This window comes from Vipera ursinii (genome assembly GCF_947247035.1).
Source record: "Vipera ursinii genome assembly, chromosome: 6".
In the NCBI taxonomy this organism is placed as follows: Eukaryota; Metazoa; Chordata; class Lepidosauria; order Squamata; family Viperidae; genus Vipera; species Vipera ursinii.
In genome coordinates, this window is record NC_139515.1 from 83,136,676 (window position 1) to 83,153,590 (window position 16,915).

At 40.6% G+C, this 16,915-nt stretch overlaps 1 protein-coding gene across 4 annotated transcripts in view; it reads right to left on the minus strand.

The window, feature by feature from the left end:
• CELF2 (CUGBP Elav-like family member 2) overlaps positions 1–16,915 on the minus strand; it is a 607,652-nt gene that overhangs the window by 71,973 nt on the left and 518,764 nt on the right. For 2 of the 4 annotated variants that reach the window (XM_083366113.1, XM_083366112.1), the window contains exons 7-8: positions 10,494–10,523; positions 4,089–4,168 (exon numbers count right to left, since the gene is read on the minus strand). In XM_083366113.1, coding sequence (XP_083222239.1) covers positions 4,089–4,168; positions 10,494–10,523 — 110 coding nt within the window. The remainder of the gene's footprint in view (positions 1–4,088; positions 4,169–10,493; positions 10,524–16,915) is intronic. The other 2 variants (XM_083366115.1, XM_083366114.1) reach the window with 1 other exon arrangement.

The window sequence follows — 16,915 nt, forward strand, 5'->3', positions numbered from 1 at the left end:
GTCAGCATGGAGGGGAAAAGCAGGGAATCTGTCATCCCACCACATCTGAAGAACAGCAGAGAGGTGGAAGTCAAGCTAAATAAATATCATTGTTCCGTTCCTTCTTGACTGTTGCTATCTATACTTTAGAAGCCCTTCCTTCCTTCCTTCCTTCCTTCCTTCCTTCCTTCCTTCCTTCCTTTCCCCAAGAAAATTATAACATATCTCAACTTTTTAAACAAAACAATATTAAACAAAAATATTTAACAAATCTTGAGATATAGGCATTTCACCAAAACACACATATATTTAAAGCATACTGCACAAGAAGCAATCCATATTCGCACATTATGTTTTGGCCCATTTATACCAAATCTGTCCTCTAGAGCTGTTCCTATTCCCAGTATTAGGTGTGGAAAGGCCATTCTTTTTGTTCTGCTGTTTTCTTGATTCTTGATTTTCATGACGGCCATGCTAAGGCCAATTGGGACAAACCTCAGCACCATCTTTCTACGAAATCTGAGATATTTTGCCTTTTGATGGAAACTTGGCTCCCTGGGCACTATCAAAAGGTACTATCTGGAGAAGCAAGAATGCCAAGCCTGACTTGAAACTGACAAAATGAAATGCAGGCAGTCCTCGACTTACAACCATTCATTTGGTGACCAAAGTTAAAATGGCCCTGGAGAAAGTGACTTATGACTGTTTTTCACAACTGTGACCGTTGCAGTGTCTCCATGATCACGTGATCATAATTCAGACCCTTGACAACTGTCTTATATTTCAAAACAGCTGCAGCGTCCTAGGATCACGTTTTGTGAGCTTCTGGCGAGCAGAAACCCACACGGGAGCCAGTTTCGCTTCATGGCTGTGTTACTAACTTGACAACTGCAGCCATTTACTTAACAACTGTGACAAGAAAGGTCGCAAAATGGGGCAAAAAACCCCCACCCCCTTGCAACAACTGTCTCCCTTAGCAACAGAAATTTCAGCCTCAATTGTGGTCGTACGTCAAGGACTACCTGAACAGTGATCAAGTCCTCTAGAGCGGGCTACAAAGAGGTTCTTCCCCTGGGCCAATATATGCTGTGTAGATGGCTGTGGTTTTGCATAAAGTACGGCTGCTGGGATGTGGGGTCATGAAGGATACAATGGAAGCAGCTTTCCAGATTATAGCCAATCAATAAAAAGAGATTCTTTGTAGTTCAGGGCTGAAATGAAGGGTCCTTGGTGTTCTCTGAGCTTGGTTGTTTCCCTGCAGACATTTCATTGCCCAACTAGGTAACGCCATCAGTGCGCTGATGATCAGCACAGGACCCTTCAGATTGGAGCAAAGCACCCAGCCCCTGCTTCCCTTGTGCACATTTTTCAGGTTGAATGCATCGTCTTCCTTCAAACGTTAACCAAGCAGCATGGAATAATGGAATACGTTTAATTCATGTCAGATAGCATCCATCGGTCTCATGAGCTTACCTAGAAAAGGACCAAGACACCTTCTCGACTGTCCTAGATATCAGGAATGGCACTAATGGCTTATAAATTAAAGGATGCTTGCTTTTAACTGAACATGAGGAGAAATAGGCTGACGAGAAAAGTAATTTTTAAAAAGCAGCCACATGGTTAAAAGAGCGTGCTTTTGTCTGGAATTGCCTTATCCAAGGGGGCTGAATTAAAAGCCGCAATTTTTCAAACTTGGCAAACTTTAAGGTGGGTAAACGCCAACTCCCAGAATTCCTCAGCCAGCATGCTTAAGAGGATTCTAGCAACATAGTGGCTGGGGGACTTCTGGGAGTTGAAGTCCACACCTCTTAAAAGTTGCTAACTTTGAGAGAAACTCAACAAGATGGTGGACAAAGCCCTCTCTATTTCTCCTTCTGTACAACGTAAATCTGCAGTACTTTCTCATTAACTGGGGGATTGGGCCAAACAACTTTTTTCAGTATTAAAAACACAGCCTCTATTGCTGTAAAAATGAGATTGGAGAACTGCCTGTTGATACCAAAATAGTGAGGACTCAAGGGAAGCTGGCCAAAACATAACATAGGAATATCCCTCATAAGCCTACCCTGTAGGAAAAAGTAATAATAATTTTGAAATGTACAAAATAACCTGCGTGAAAAGTTGATTTCCCCCCTCTAATATCATTTTAACAACTAATCCAGTCTTTGGTTACCCTATCTCTTTGTTAGTGAGCCACCATTCTGTATCATGGCACAACAGCCATTTCAATTGCTGTAATTGTACTGGACACAATTTGGCATCTTGGGTAATCTAACAACGCTTCTACAAGATAAATATGCTTCTAGAGGGTGCCATGCCTTGGAAGCAGCAGGTTTCAAGTCCCAGCAAACTTTGCCAGCGTAGCCAGGATCTGTGGGAATATTTTTTCCCCAAAATGGACAGTTCCTAGGGACACAAGCCAAGACCTTAATATCCTCTTTGAGTTTTTTCGTTGTTGCAAAATTACCATAAGGATTTAAAACTTAGGCAAATAAACACTGATTTCAAACCTCTGAAATTTTCAAAGATATGCGAAATATCATCTAGCTATTCTTTCTTTCTTTCTATCTATCTATCTATCTATCTATCTATCTATCTATCCATCCATCCATCTATCTATCTTCCTTCCTTCCATCCATCTATCCATCCTTTTGTCTTTAGGCAAAACATAATAGAATATACTTGCTGAAATATTAAGAGCAGGCCACATAAAAGGATGGAGATTATATATATATATATATATATATATATATATATATATATATATATATATATATATATATATATATACATATATAATATAATACAATATAATATATATACAGTATATAATATTCTGCACACAGAAGCATGCGTCTAGTCAAGTGATTTGGATTCTTTTCTGTGGCAAACATCATATCTAATACAATCTAAAAAAATGGATAGCACTGAAAAGAAAGACAAATTGATTATAAAATATCAAAATAATTTCGACAGAAGGCTGGAGAACAGCGGACACTGCAATGCCAATATCAGTGTTTCTCAAGAATACATAAGACATTTCCATGCATTTTTTAAAATATTTTCGTAGTTTTCTTTCTTTGCTCATCACACAAAGCCATTCAACGACACAGACAAAATAATGTTGGAATTTTAGTACCCAGCATGCTTTGGGAGGTTAGAGCATTTGCAAAATATATATTTATTTATATATATATTTGAATGTTCCTCATTTCAAGAGGTTTTTTTTAATAAAAAAAGCAAGAAAAAAGTGCACATTACATCCAAATGCTTAAGAAGAATTAATTAATACACAGATACACAATACAGAATACAATAGAACATGCTGTCTTAAATGATTAATTCAGAAGATCCAGAATAAGGCACAGTCAACTTGTGAGGCATTGTGTGTGTGTGTGTGTGTGTGTGTGTGTGTGTGTGTGTGTGCGTGTGCGCAAAATTCTGAAAAACCATGGCAAAAATCATGGACTGGGCTGGAGGCAGCAGGACTTTTTTAAAAAATTTGAAAATGCAGGCATAATTTAAAAATTGAATACCTGTCAAGTCAAAGATGGAATCGAAGTTTGCTGTCGCTAGAAATCCATTTCATTGGGGGGGGGGCTCATAAGAATATTTACTAGCCCCTTGGAATAAAGGGATACTTCTAAACAGTTGGAAAAGAAAATATATATATATATGCCTTTTTGGGTGTCCTTGGCCAATTCGAGTTTAGGCTTGGCAGCCTCACAGAGGCCAGCTTTATTATTAGGGGGTTGTTTTTTTTCCCCCCAATTTTTTTTTCCTCGGATAAAAACAGCATCCTAAATGCCAGACAGCAAAATGACATGTTAACAAACTTATTTTTTTTTAAAAAAAAAATATCTGAATGCCGCTGAAAGGAGGGCACAACATCCGAGTGATCTGTTCTCCGATAGTTAAGAGAAGCAAATGTCCCAGAAATAAACGAGTTGGGGTGCGGGGGGTGGGTGGGAAGTATGGGGAAAATGGGGCTGTGAACGTGGAAGGTTTGCCTAGGACTGTCATACATCTGATCTTCTCCGAGAGAACACGGCTTTACATTCTCAGCCATATGCACAAAGGAAACAACGAAAGGGCATATGATACAGTACCTCCATAGTCTGGGACTGGTGCATAGCTTTGATTGCATTCTGTGCCATTGCCCTTGTCGAAAACGTGACAAACGCACAGCCTGTGGGAACAGGGGGCAGGGAGCAGGAAAGACAAAAAAAGAAAGAAAAAAAAGAAAGAAAGAAAGAAAAAACAAAAAAAAAGAAAGAAAAAAAGAAAAGAAAAAGAAAAAAGAACAACAAAGACAAAAAAGGGTTGGACGCTTGTTAAACCAACACAGTCTACGAGAACGGCCACAAGACGACACTGTTCTCTGTAGTACATAAATTAAAAAAAAAAGAAAAGAAAAGAAAAGAAAACACAAAAAAAATAAAATAAAAAAGTGAAAACAAAAAAAAAACCAAAAAACCAAAAAAATAACCCAATTCCCTAGTTGATTTGCTTCAGCAGAGCTGAGTTGATCATCGGGAGGGAGAAGGAAAGGAAAATCGGGGGAGGGGAGGGAGGGAGAGGGCAAGGCTGAGACTCAGTGGGAAAATGACAAGATGGCTATTTTCCTCCTCCTTCAGAAGCAGCAGTTTCTTCGATCTTTTAAGACAGGTGGACTTCCAACTCCCAGAATTCCCCAGCCAGCAGGCCGGTTGGGGAATTCTGGAAGTCAAAAGTCCACTCGTCTTAAAAGTGGCCAGAATTGAGAAACGCTGCTCTAAAGGACAGGACAGGAAATAGGCAAGACTGCTTAGATTTTAATTTCCATTGAACAGGGTCCCTCTCAAAGATCCTCATATCTTACGTCTAAGCATTCAAAGTTGTTTATTTAAAAATCACAGTCAAAGTTCCACTTTGCTTCATTAGCAACCACGCCATTAGTGATTGAATTAAACCAAGTTAAGTCTTTTTTTTTTTTTTTGGTCAGTGACATAGCAATACCTACAATAGAAATAAGAGTGGAAGTCAACCTGGGCTTATATATCAGAAAACCCGCAACCCTGATGGGCCCTAAAATTGACTTTAGAGGGTTCTGAATAAACTCAGCTAACCGAACAGATGAGTGACTTGTTTTGTTTCACTGCATAATGTGAGAATAAGGCTTTGTTCCTCCACCAAAATGTGTCAAAACTGTGAAGCAACCATGGTTTAGAGATCTTGGGTTCCCACAGAGGGGGTTAAAACCTTTTAAATCAGGGTTTTCCAACCTTGGCAACTTTAAGACCCATGGATTTCAACTCCAAGAATTCTGGGAATTGAAGTCTACATGACTTAAAGAATTTTACCAAGGCTGGAAAGTGGTAGGTTGGTGATGCAATTCAAGCCCTGCAATGACACCCACCATCTTGAAGATTGGCTCCCCCCCCTCCTCTCTGGGTGCCGCTATTTGAAACCCAAAGATTCATGATTCAGGGTCTTTAATGATGATTTATTCTGATTCCTATGTTCAGGTTTATGCTTCTGGTTCTGCCTTCAATGCTTATGTTTAGGCAAAGAGACCTGTTTTCTCCACCTAAATCAACAAGACACCAATTAGGAAGAAGACAAAGTCTTCTTTAAGGTTCTGCAGACTCTTCCTATCTCCAGATTTTAGATTGAGGTCGTGGGAAAGGGCAAAATTTAGGAGAGAAGGCGTGGTTGGTGACTTAATGTACTTATTTTAAATCAAGGTGACGTTGGAACAGTTTGACAGGAGAAGCTTGGGCAGTCCTGACGCCAGACACTTCATATTTAGAACTCCTAAAGCTCTATGAGAAGATCATTATCTGGTAGCCTGGAGAGGAGACCAGATCAATGTCATCCTTTCATGGAGACAACATTGTAAAAACCACCTTTCCTTGGGGCCGTGGCATCTTTGGGCACCAGTTAGTAACTATTGTGGTCATTCCATCCATTGGTGTCTTCTGCCAATGGATGACCACCTCCCTCATTTTAGGATCTCACTAGGAGAATATTTACTCATCTCTTTTTGACAGAAAACTTTAGGAGCTTCTGCGGAAATAGTCTCACGTCAACATTTTATGCATCTAGGCAACTTATTGATGGTGTGCATTTTATGCATCTATGCAACTTATTGATTTGTGTGCGTGGTCATAAAGCTTGCCTTTTATCTGCAGAGCATATGCTAAATTAGATCTTCTCTACAATCCAATAATCACCGCGAGGATTCTCTACCAATTGCAGCTCTTAGCTGACTTGGGCTGATCTCAAAAAAAAAAAAAAAAAAGCAAAGCAGAGGTGTATCTAGTTAGTAGTTTAAAGAAGAGACTATTTCCCCCCCCCCTCAAGGGAATATCAAGATTGTAGGCTAGACGGGGTGATCTCTTAGTAAGAATGGCAAAGCAATTCTGAATTGGAGCCAAGGAAAATTACACGGACCTGCCCATGTTATCAAGAGGGTTTAAGTTTAGTCAAGATGTCTTCTTTAGGCTAAGCATCACTTTCACAACTGATTCTCCACCGGCACCCTATTTGTGTAGGAGGGAAGACCGATGTGAGCCCAACCCGCATCAATCTTTTCCCATGGATTGGCTTGGTGGGAGGATACAAAAGTGAACGTGCATTGATTTCTGGTACTAACTCTGGCGGGTTTAATTTGGTTATTTTGGTTTATTATGTCATTTCCAGAGATGGGCAGTTTAAGGAAGCATGAGAGGTGGAATCTGCCGATACAGGCAGTCCTTGACTTACAGCAGTTTGTTTAGTGGCTGCTTGAAGTTACAACGGCTCTGAAAAAAGTGATTTATGACCGTTTTTCCCACGACCATAGCAGTACTCCCCATGGTCACAGGATGAAAATTCAGATGCCTAGCAACTGACTCATTATCTACGGTCCCCTTTTGCGACCTTCTGGCAAGCAAAGTCAATGGGGGAAGCCAGATTCACTTAACAGCCTTGTTGCTAACTTAACAACTGCAGCGATTCCCTTAACAGCTGTGGCCAGAAAGGTCGCAAAATGGGTCAAAGCTCACTTGACACGTGTCTCACCCAACAGCAGAAAATGTGGGCTCACTTGTGGTCGTAAGTCGAGGACTACCTGTACTGGTGGTCTTCCTCAGTTTGAGAGTTGGAAATGGGATTTGCTAGGCCAAAATATACCAGTGCAGGCTGCAGAAGGACAAACCGCTTTGAACAATGGAATATTTTAGAAACAGGAAGATATTGGTCTCTAAAACACCTTCCAAGTATCTGTAAGAACAATGGTGTGTGTTTGAAGGAGCACATCATTTAACTAAGGCAGGGGTAGGCAACCTTGGCTCTTTTATGACTCGTGGACTTCAACTCCCAGAATTCCTGAGCCAGCCATGCTGAGGGGAAAGGGAGAGGTTTCCATGCTGAGCCATGCTGGCTCAGGAATTCTGGGAGTTGAAGTCCACGAGTCATAAAAGAGCCAAGGTTGCCTACCCCTGAACTAGAACAAGGGTGCTGGTTATTATTATTATTATTATTAGCATATGGCAGGGGTAGGCAACCTTGGCCCTTCTGGGACTTCAACTCCCAGAATTCGTGAGCCAGCTATGCTGAGGGGAAAGGGAGAGGTTTCCATGCTGAGCCATGCTGGCTCAGGAATTCTGGGAGTTGAAGTCCACGAGTCATAAAAGAGCCAAGGTTGCCTACCCCTGAACTAAGGAGAAACTACCTGACAGTTAGAACAATTAACCAGTGGAACAACCTGCCTCCAGAAGCTGTGAATGCTCCAACGCTGGAAGTTTTTAAGAAGAGACTGGACAGCCGTTTGTCTGAAATGGTATAGGTTCTCCTGCTCGAGCAGGGGGCTGGACTAGAAGACCTTCAAGGTTCCTTCCAACTCTATTATTATTATTGTTGTTGTTGTTGTTGCTGTTGTTTTCAACTATGCTAGAAAAAAGCAGTGGCTGAGGTCTCATTTAGTGCCTTCTATCTGCATTGTATTCATCAACCTCAATCAGCATGGTCAATGAACAAGAATTTGCTGGGTATTTGACCTAAAAACATAGGGAACTCCTTACTTTGTCTGACAGAGTTTGATGGAAAGCGAGTGAGTTTGTACCATTTATACCAAATTTGGTGAGGTTTAATAACAGTTTTAATATTTCTTTTTTTAAAAATAAAAATGAAAATAAAATTAAAATAAATACCCTTTGAAATGGACATTTCCCAGGGTGCCTTGTGAGAAATACTGCAAATTCAAGTTGATTTTGTAGCAGTCCTGTGATACCGTGAAAGCTTTGCTCATTCAAGAAATCTGGCAGGCTGAAAAGACCTTGATTTCTAAGCCTTTTAGCCTAGTACAGGGGTTTTCAAACTTGGCCTTTTTATGACTCATGGACTTCAACTCCCAGAATTCCTCAGCCAAGCATGCTGGGTGAGGAATTCTGGGAGTTGAAGTCCATGAGTCATAAAAGGGCCGAGTTTGAAGACCCCTGGCCTAGTATTTGAAATCCGGGCCTCCGAACTAAAATTAAGAAATGAAACCACAGCACAGTTCCTTCAATTTCCTTCAAAAACCGATGACGATGGCGACTGTTACAATTTTAAAAGGCTTCTCAACGAAGCGAGATGAATGCAGAGAGATTAAAGCACGGTACCATTACAGAACTGAGGAAAAAAATTTAAAGCAAGCTCAGGGTGGGATTTTTTTTTCCTTTCTCTTTTTTTTTTTGGTTTAAATTGGTATCACTGCCCCTGGGATCAGTGAGCAAAATGAAGAATCCATTTTACAGTCCAGCTATTTTTGGGGAAATCAATTTGAGCACTGACAACACCACTTGCTTCCTTTTGGCCTTTGTCCATGCCTACTCGGTAAGAATACCAAGTTAAAAAAAAATAACTCAATAAGATTTTAATTGAACAAAGAGGCAGTCCAGGCAATAATAGCTGAAGTGTTTTGCAAACCATGTTTTTGCAAATCAGCTTCAAGAGCTACGCTTTCTCTTCCATAAAGAGGAATGAATCCTCTTATGTTCCCCTTATTTGAAGGGCAGAACCAGAAGACTATTGTTTAGTGTGTATTTATTTAGCAATAAAGCAGGATTATTGTTGGTACAGGGTGATGTATCTCAATCTTGGCAAATTTTAAGATGTGCAGATTTTAACTCCCAGAATTCCCCCGCTGCCCCAGGACGGCGGGGGAATTCTGGGAGCTGAAGTCCACACGTCTTAAAAGTTGTCAAGATTGAAGAAAAAACCAACGCGGATTGAGAACAAGGCTCAACTGTTTCAGCCTTGTGCTCCAAAATTTTGCCTGATGAGTCTAATCTTTACCTCATCATTTCTTGATTAGGTTATTCCTCATTCAGGGTTGGCAATGCCATTTCAATTTAGATGTCTCATTCTGATTAAGGGGTGCTCCATTTCTGTCAGCAGAAAGGATAGGATTTGTCTAAAGCTACCCAGTGGGAAAAAGTTGGATTGAAAAAAAACTGGTATGGCGGAGCGCATTCTTAAAGCTAAACTGCAGAAAGGAGTGTCGGGCAGTAAATGAGACATCCTATGTTAGCCATACTATGAAGATATCTGTAGGACGCTGATCGTGCCCTTTTGGAAGATGTTTGTTAAGCAAGAAGGTTGAATTTTATGTTTATTATCTCCAATCAATGCACAGTTTACACAAACTGTTATGTACCTCACACATGGCTTGCTGCTTAGCATGATTTAAGGGGACCAATTTTTGGTAAAGGTTGGTGTCTACTTTAACTTGTATTTTAAGTTCTAGGGCAGTGGTTCTCAACCTGTGGTCCACCGATCCTGGGGTGTGTGCACGCGCAACCTTGTCCAGGGGGTTCTGCAAAGCTTGAGGAAATGTTACGATTTAATTCTTAAGTCTTGGGGGTCCGTGGCCATGATCTGTGGCCACAAAAGGTATTTAATGGGGTTTCATGGTGAAGAAAAGGTTGAGAACCAGTGTTCTAGGGTATATGTCAAGTTGTTTTATTTGGTCTCTCTCTCTCTCTCTTTAATATTCTGCATGTGACCTTTGAATTAAAATAAATTCAGAGGACGGATTGTCTATTTAAAAATTGATAGTAAAAAGCAGGAGATTTTTTTGAGACTGGCTGCTAATTTGTAAAGGCAATTTGTTCTTCCTATCTGCCTCAGACGGAGAAAGTAACTGGGTCTGCCTAAACTCAAATTCATACCCCATTAGCTCATTAAACCTCTATCAGCGCATTTTGCGTCAACTAGAGCTTTGTCATATTTCACAGAGAAATCAACACACTTACAAAACTTCATGTTGTGACTTGGCACTATTATCAATTTTGAAAACCCAAATTGTTTACCAAGAGAGGCTGATGGCTCACGTGTTCCCAACAGCCCCGGTGGTGCTGTTGATGACTGAATAATGCAAGACATCTGACAGGTTCCTCCTGTCATCAAATTCGACACATTTAAACATTACTCAAAGCAGAACAACAACTTTATATAATTTATGCTAGACAAATAGGTGCATGAGTAAAATGGTAAATGGGCTACAGTACCTCGGCTAGATTCCATATTGAAGCTGTGCACTAAAATTAAAGAGGTCCAAATTTACCATCAGTCTCAACATAAAATCTCTCTTTAAAACATTACTCATTATCAAGCAGAGAAACAAGGGTTACCAATAGTTCATTCTCATATCTGCGTTAAGCTGGACATTCTCATCTTGCACAAATAAATGCTTGGGGGTTATTGGTACCTGTCACCCTCTTTTGCTCTGCCATCCCATCTTCACTAATCCCATTCAGATGGACAGCTGCTGGTTTCTTGGCATCTGGCTTCCTCTCTCCCCGAGGGCATCTATAACCCCACTTTGAAACTTTCTGAAGGACAACTAAAACTTCCTGCTCCAAATGTTGTAGGCCAGTGTTTCTCAACCTTATCAACTTTAGGATGGGACCTCAACTCCCAGAATTCCCCCCCATCTTAAAGTTGCTAAGGTTGAGAAACATTGATGTAGGCAATACAGGAATAATTAATATGGGATATTGCATACATATATGGAACAAGTGGCATGTTTGAAAGCAGAAACAGTGTGTGTGTGTGTGTGTGTTAGTGTCTGTGTATGAGACAGACAGAGAGAGAGAGAGAGTGAAATGGGGTCATGTGGTTACAATTAGCATTTTCCCCAGAAAAAGCTTTCAGCAGAGAAATTCCAAATGTGGATATAATTTAGCAGATAAGGAAGCTAATTAATTTCAGCTGATGTCAAGGGAATAATTAAGGATTGATATCCAGATCACAATATGTCTAAGGGTCAGGATTTATGCACCGATAGCCATACGGAAGACATGTGCAGTTTGGGCCCATGTGCTAATAATTTCCTACACAGTATCCATAAATGGACGGAAGGGCATATGGCAGAAATTACTTTCATTCTGTGATGAAGGGATCTACTCTCAGCAGAGTTTCCAGGTTAAAAGGTATACGGCTTGCATATACAGGGAGTCCTCGACTTACAACAGTTCATTCAATGACTGTTCGAACTTACAACGGTACTGAAAAAAGTGACGATCATTTTTCACACCTAGAACTGTTGCAGCATAACATGACACGATAAAAATTCAGAGGCTTGGCAATGGACTCATATTTACGACTGTTGCAGTGTCCCGGGATGACGTGATCCCTTTTTGCGACCTTCTGACAACAAAGTCAATAGGGATAGTAACAATAGTAACAACTGTGTTACTAATTTAACAGCTGCAGTGATTCACTTAACAACTGTGCAAGAAAGGTCGTAAAATGGGGCAAAATTCCCTTAACAACTGTCTCACTTAGCAACATAAAGTTTGGGGTCAAGTGTGGTCGTACGTCAAGGACTACCTGTACATATTAATCTATTTTAGGAATATGTTGATACGTACTTGTGTCCATAATCTACCATCAATAACAGCAACCACGAAGATGGATTAAGGTGAGGAAATATTACAGGTATGTCTAAATAAACTTCGTAGGAAGGGAAGAGGAGAACTTGAAATGGGTCTGTTATTGCCCCGTTGAAAATCTACTCTTCTGTACTTTTTCCCTTGAAGTTCTTAAGGGGGAATTAATTGCGCACTGCAATTTGGCCATCACTCAACATGGGCATAAAGCTGCGAGCAGTGTGCAGAATGAATCAATAAAGAACATTTTATGCATTTACCACAGTTTCAACACAGTGCCAAGAGATGCTAGGCTTAGCAGATCTCACAAGAATGAATGAATGAAGCATCTATCTATCTGTAACTATTAAGTTAAACCTAATTATTGCCATCTTTCAGCAGCCTCATGAAACCTGGGACAATACGTAGGACAGAGAAAACCTTGCAATTGTACAATTGAATTCCAGTAGGAAAGGCTATGTTTTGAGAAACATGAGTAGGAGATCACTCTGGATTTAATAGCTGGTCACTGTAGGACTCAATAGTTGAGTTTCGAAATGATCCAGAAGAATCATTTGGTTGGACTAGATGACCTCCAAGGTCCCTTCCAACATTATTGTTGTTGTTGTTGGTGGTATTGTTAGCAGTAGTACTTTGGACTTTAAATTCACTAAAGTAGGCAGATTCTGTTATAAGATACTGTCCCCATGAAAGTTCAGAAAAACTTCTGAAACATTTTGAAGCTTGCTCAGCCTTGTTATGCAGATCTTGGACAATTCCAATAAGCTGTTCTGATATTCTCGGTGTAAAAACAAGATTGTTGATAGATAAAGGAGAATATTTGTAGCTCAGGATTGAAATAAGAGGTCCTTGGTACTCTCTGATCTTGATTGTTTTCTTGCAGTCTTTTTAGTTACCAGACTAGATAGCAACATGAGCAAAGATGATGTTACCTAGTTTGGTAATGAAAGGTCTGCAAGAAAATAACCAAGCTCAGAGAGCACCAAAAACCTCTCAAGATTGACTATGTAGAGCAGGGCTCTTCAAACATGGCCCTTTTATGACTTGTGGACTTCAACTCTGGCTGAGGAATTCTGGGAGTTGAAGTCCACAAGTCATAAAAGCAGTGCTTTTTTTGTAAAAGAAAAAGGTGCCGGAACTCACACATGTCATACAACCCTCCCTGCGTACCCTACAAGGTTGCATCCAAAAAAGGTGCCGGAACTCCGTTCTGAGCGTTCTATGACAAAAAAAGCCCTGCATAAAAGGGCCAAGTTTGAAGACCCCTGATGTAAAGCAGGGCTTTTCAACCAGTGGTACGGGTACCACCTGTGGTACATTGGCACCTGGCAGGTGGTACGTGACCATCCTAGAAAAGTGGTAGCGGGGGAGGGGAATGAGCTGAACCGGTGGCAGCACCACACAAGCCTGAGAGAGAGACAGCTGGAGATGCAGGGCTGTCAGGGCTCAGCGGAAGTGCCAGGATCAGCGCCAGGCTCCAGCTGGAGCTTGGCGCTGATCCCGGCGCTTCTGCGGAGTCCAGAAGAAGCGCCGATCAGCTGGAATGTTGCAACATCTCCAGGGTCTTGTGATTTGCATTCAGATGCTTGGCAACGGATTCTTATTTATGACGGTCACAATGTCCCAAGGTCATGTGAAGTGACCAAAACCTGCTGCAACCACCCAGCAGACGGGGGGAATAAAAACCAAACACCCCCCCACCCCACCCCCGTTGCCAATCCTCAACAGAAATGCTCACAATGAAAACCTCGGACAGGAGGAAGAGCGCCGCCGGGCGGGCAGGCAGGCGTCTTGCTCGGCTGTGGCTTGGGGGGGCACTTTTTTCAGTGCCATTGTAACTTCAAACAGTCACTAAGCGAACTGTTGTAAGTCGAGGACTACCTACACTTCATCACTTTTTTCCGGATTGTTTTTTTTTTGGTCATCAAGTTTTTGACACCTTGCTAGGCGACTGGTGGTACTTGGATGTTGCCATATCCTAAAAGTGGTACAATGGGTGAAAAAGGTTGAAAAGCCCTGATGTAGAGTGTTTTAGATTTGGCAAGAAACTAAGGCTTAGGAATAGAAAGAGGTGGAAGAAAAATATACAGGAGCTAAGTAATGTGGGCGATCAAGAACTAGTTGGATGTGTAGAGGCAAACAACAGGATTTAGATCTTTGCTTCTAATTTCTGTGTTGTTATTAAGAGCTACCTAACCCAGAATTCTGAAAATGATTTTGAGGAAATGTTTTGGCGCTGTGATGATTTGAACACCTCCCTCAGGGCATTATGGGGAAAGAATGTAAAAAAAAAATCAAGATGGTGACGTATTTGATGTTCTGCCCTTTTGGTCCAAGGTATGACTACAGCTGTGATATTGATCAAATCTCTATCCCTGCCAATGCCTTGGGAACTATTTACTCATGCAGCACAACATTTCCCCTGCCCAGAGTTTTATATTCAGTCTGAAAAATAATGCAATGGCTTTCAGCCATTCAGTCTGCCCCCCCCCCCGCCCCCTCCAGACTGATGCAATCTGGAAAAAAAGTTGAGATTGCTTAAAATGAACTGCAGAGAAGCAACTGTATTCATGTAAGATCCAAAGGATTTCTTCCAAAGGAGTTTGAAGCCTGCATAATATTAAGGTTTGATTAATCTGGTGGTGGTTTAAAAAATTGGATGGTTCAGTGATAAAAGTGGAGTCCAAGTGGGACTGCTGTTATTAAACATTGAGAGAAACAATGGCAATTTTAACACTTCTGCCCAGAGAACACTCATTGATGGACAGTATATATATGTGTGTGTATGTATATATTTCCTTTTACGACCCTGTAATCCCTTCATTCGGGGTGGAATTGGGGAAACTGAATGGAGCTGAGCATTTACTGGCCACATGCCCTTCCTGATGCCTATGCAAAGTTCACAGCAGATATTTTCTCTTTGTGCCCTGATAGAGAAACATCTGTCACTGCTTAGGATTGAACTCTCAATCTTCCAACTGGGAGGAGAGCGTCTTCACCTCTAGGCTGCCGCACCGCTCAGGTTTGTGATGCATACAGTATAATTACAAAACATCACAGCTGGAGCTTTGCTTTGTAAACTCAAAAAGACAGTCTGGAAATGAAAACTGGAAATGAAAATAATTTGCCAAATGGGAAGTACCTAAATTTTGTGAGACTTTTCTATCTGGACTTCTCGGCAGCCAGAGTTATGAAGCTAATCCTGCATCAAACATGCTTCTCAAACATCAGAAATTTTAGTTAGGGGTGGGGTGGGGTTTACCCCCTAGTTTCCATACTTTTTTCCTCCTGTAAAACTGCCTCCTAACCTTCCAATCCAGATAAGTGATTGACAGGGAGAAGGTTTCTCAAGGCAATTTCCTCTTACAGACCAGATCAGAAAAAAATGTACAGGGACTGTCAGCGAACAGATTTAAGAACGCATCTATTTCACTGTTATCTATTCAATTGTTATCTCAATTGAAATGCTATCTTAACTTAGATTCCGTGTTATCTTCAGCAATAGACTTGAGAACGATAATACCTGAAAACTATTATTTCACGCTGTGTACTGAGGAATGTGTAACTTTGTAAAGGCCAGCATCTCTATTAAGAGGCTGGTAAATAATGATAGCCAAATCAGAAGTAACTCTGATGGCATGATTAACATCCATTTTTTAAAATGTTGAATACCAGCTGTGAAATCTCTTTGATGGGGAGCTTCCTGCCTGAAGCCACTACAGGCCTATTATTGAAAATTTAGACAAAAAGCAGCTACACCTTGTGATCACAACGAACACAAACCTGGTATTTAATTTTCTTTTTGTGTTATATGTATCTCTGTCTGTCTGTCTGTCTGTCTATCTATTAATGAACAAGCCATAGTTAACAGTAACTGTAACTTAGTTTGGATTTTCATCAGAATAGAAGTAGTTCTATTATCCCTGACACCTCTCAGTGAGAAGTTTAGAACTACCTCTAGTTCTGATGAAAATCCAAACTAAGCTATGGTTACGGTTAACTATGGCTTGTTGATTAATCTATCTTCACAAAATATAGTATGCAATCGCCTTGTCTCAAAGAAACCATAGTTCAGATCAATTATTTTGGAATGTGGACGATGAATTGTGGCTTATATAAAATGGAAAGATAAACAAATAACTCTTCACAGCTGTTGCATAGAAAGATGAGAGAGGGAGCACAGAAACTTGATGTTCATATTTTTCCTTATTTTAGTACAGGGACCAGCATTACGGTATATGGTCCTCCATTGGTTGCTGAACTCTAATTCCTAATCGGTCATAAAAGGGCCAAGTTTGAAGAACCCAGATGTAGAATGTCTCATGGTGTGTAGGGAAAATTCCACTTACTAAAAAGACAAAAGACTTAAGTTCAATCAGATCCTGACTTAATCCAAGACAGTGCTTGTCTTCCCGCATTAATGCATGGAAGACTCAAATAAATCTTGCCAGCCTGAAAACCCTCAGCTCTTCATTAGCTTCCCTGTATACCATTTCATTAATTGCCTAGATTACCTGTACTCTCCCACTTCCTCCTTGCATGGTTAATCCAATTAGTACTATTAACATGGAAAATTAAAATGTTTAATTTGCTCTGCTCTCCTTGATACAGAAAGCCTACGATATAGCTTGAGCTGCAACTGCAGAATTGAAATTGCTGCAGGTTTATTTTATTTTTTTTAAATCGAAAAAGTCTACTCGTAACACGTCAATTTGGTTCTCTCTCTGAAGAGCTTAGCACAGCTTAAGCGTATTGTTCTCAAGCTTCTGTACCAGGAAAGCTTCAGATCTCAATGAAGAAGAGGATGGAGGTATCTTAATTCCATTCTGTTAACTATAATCTGATTTCCGACAACATTGTAGTTCAGCCATCAGCTAACTACTGGACAATCCAATGATCAAAATATCCCAGTGCTTCATTCTACATTATAATTCTGTAATTCCTCCTTCCGTAGCCTCTGTGATCTTAGGCAAGACACGAAAGGTCTAACCCTAATACTTAGGTAACACCTGCAACAATTTCCTGTTCTAATTGAACTG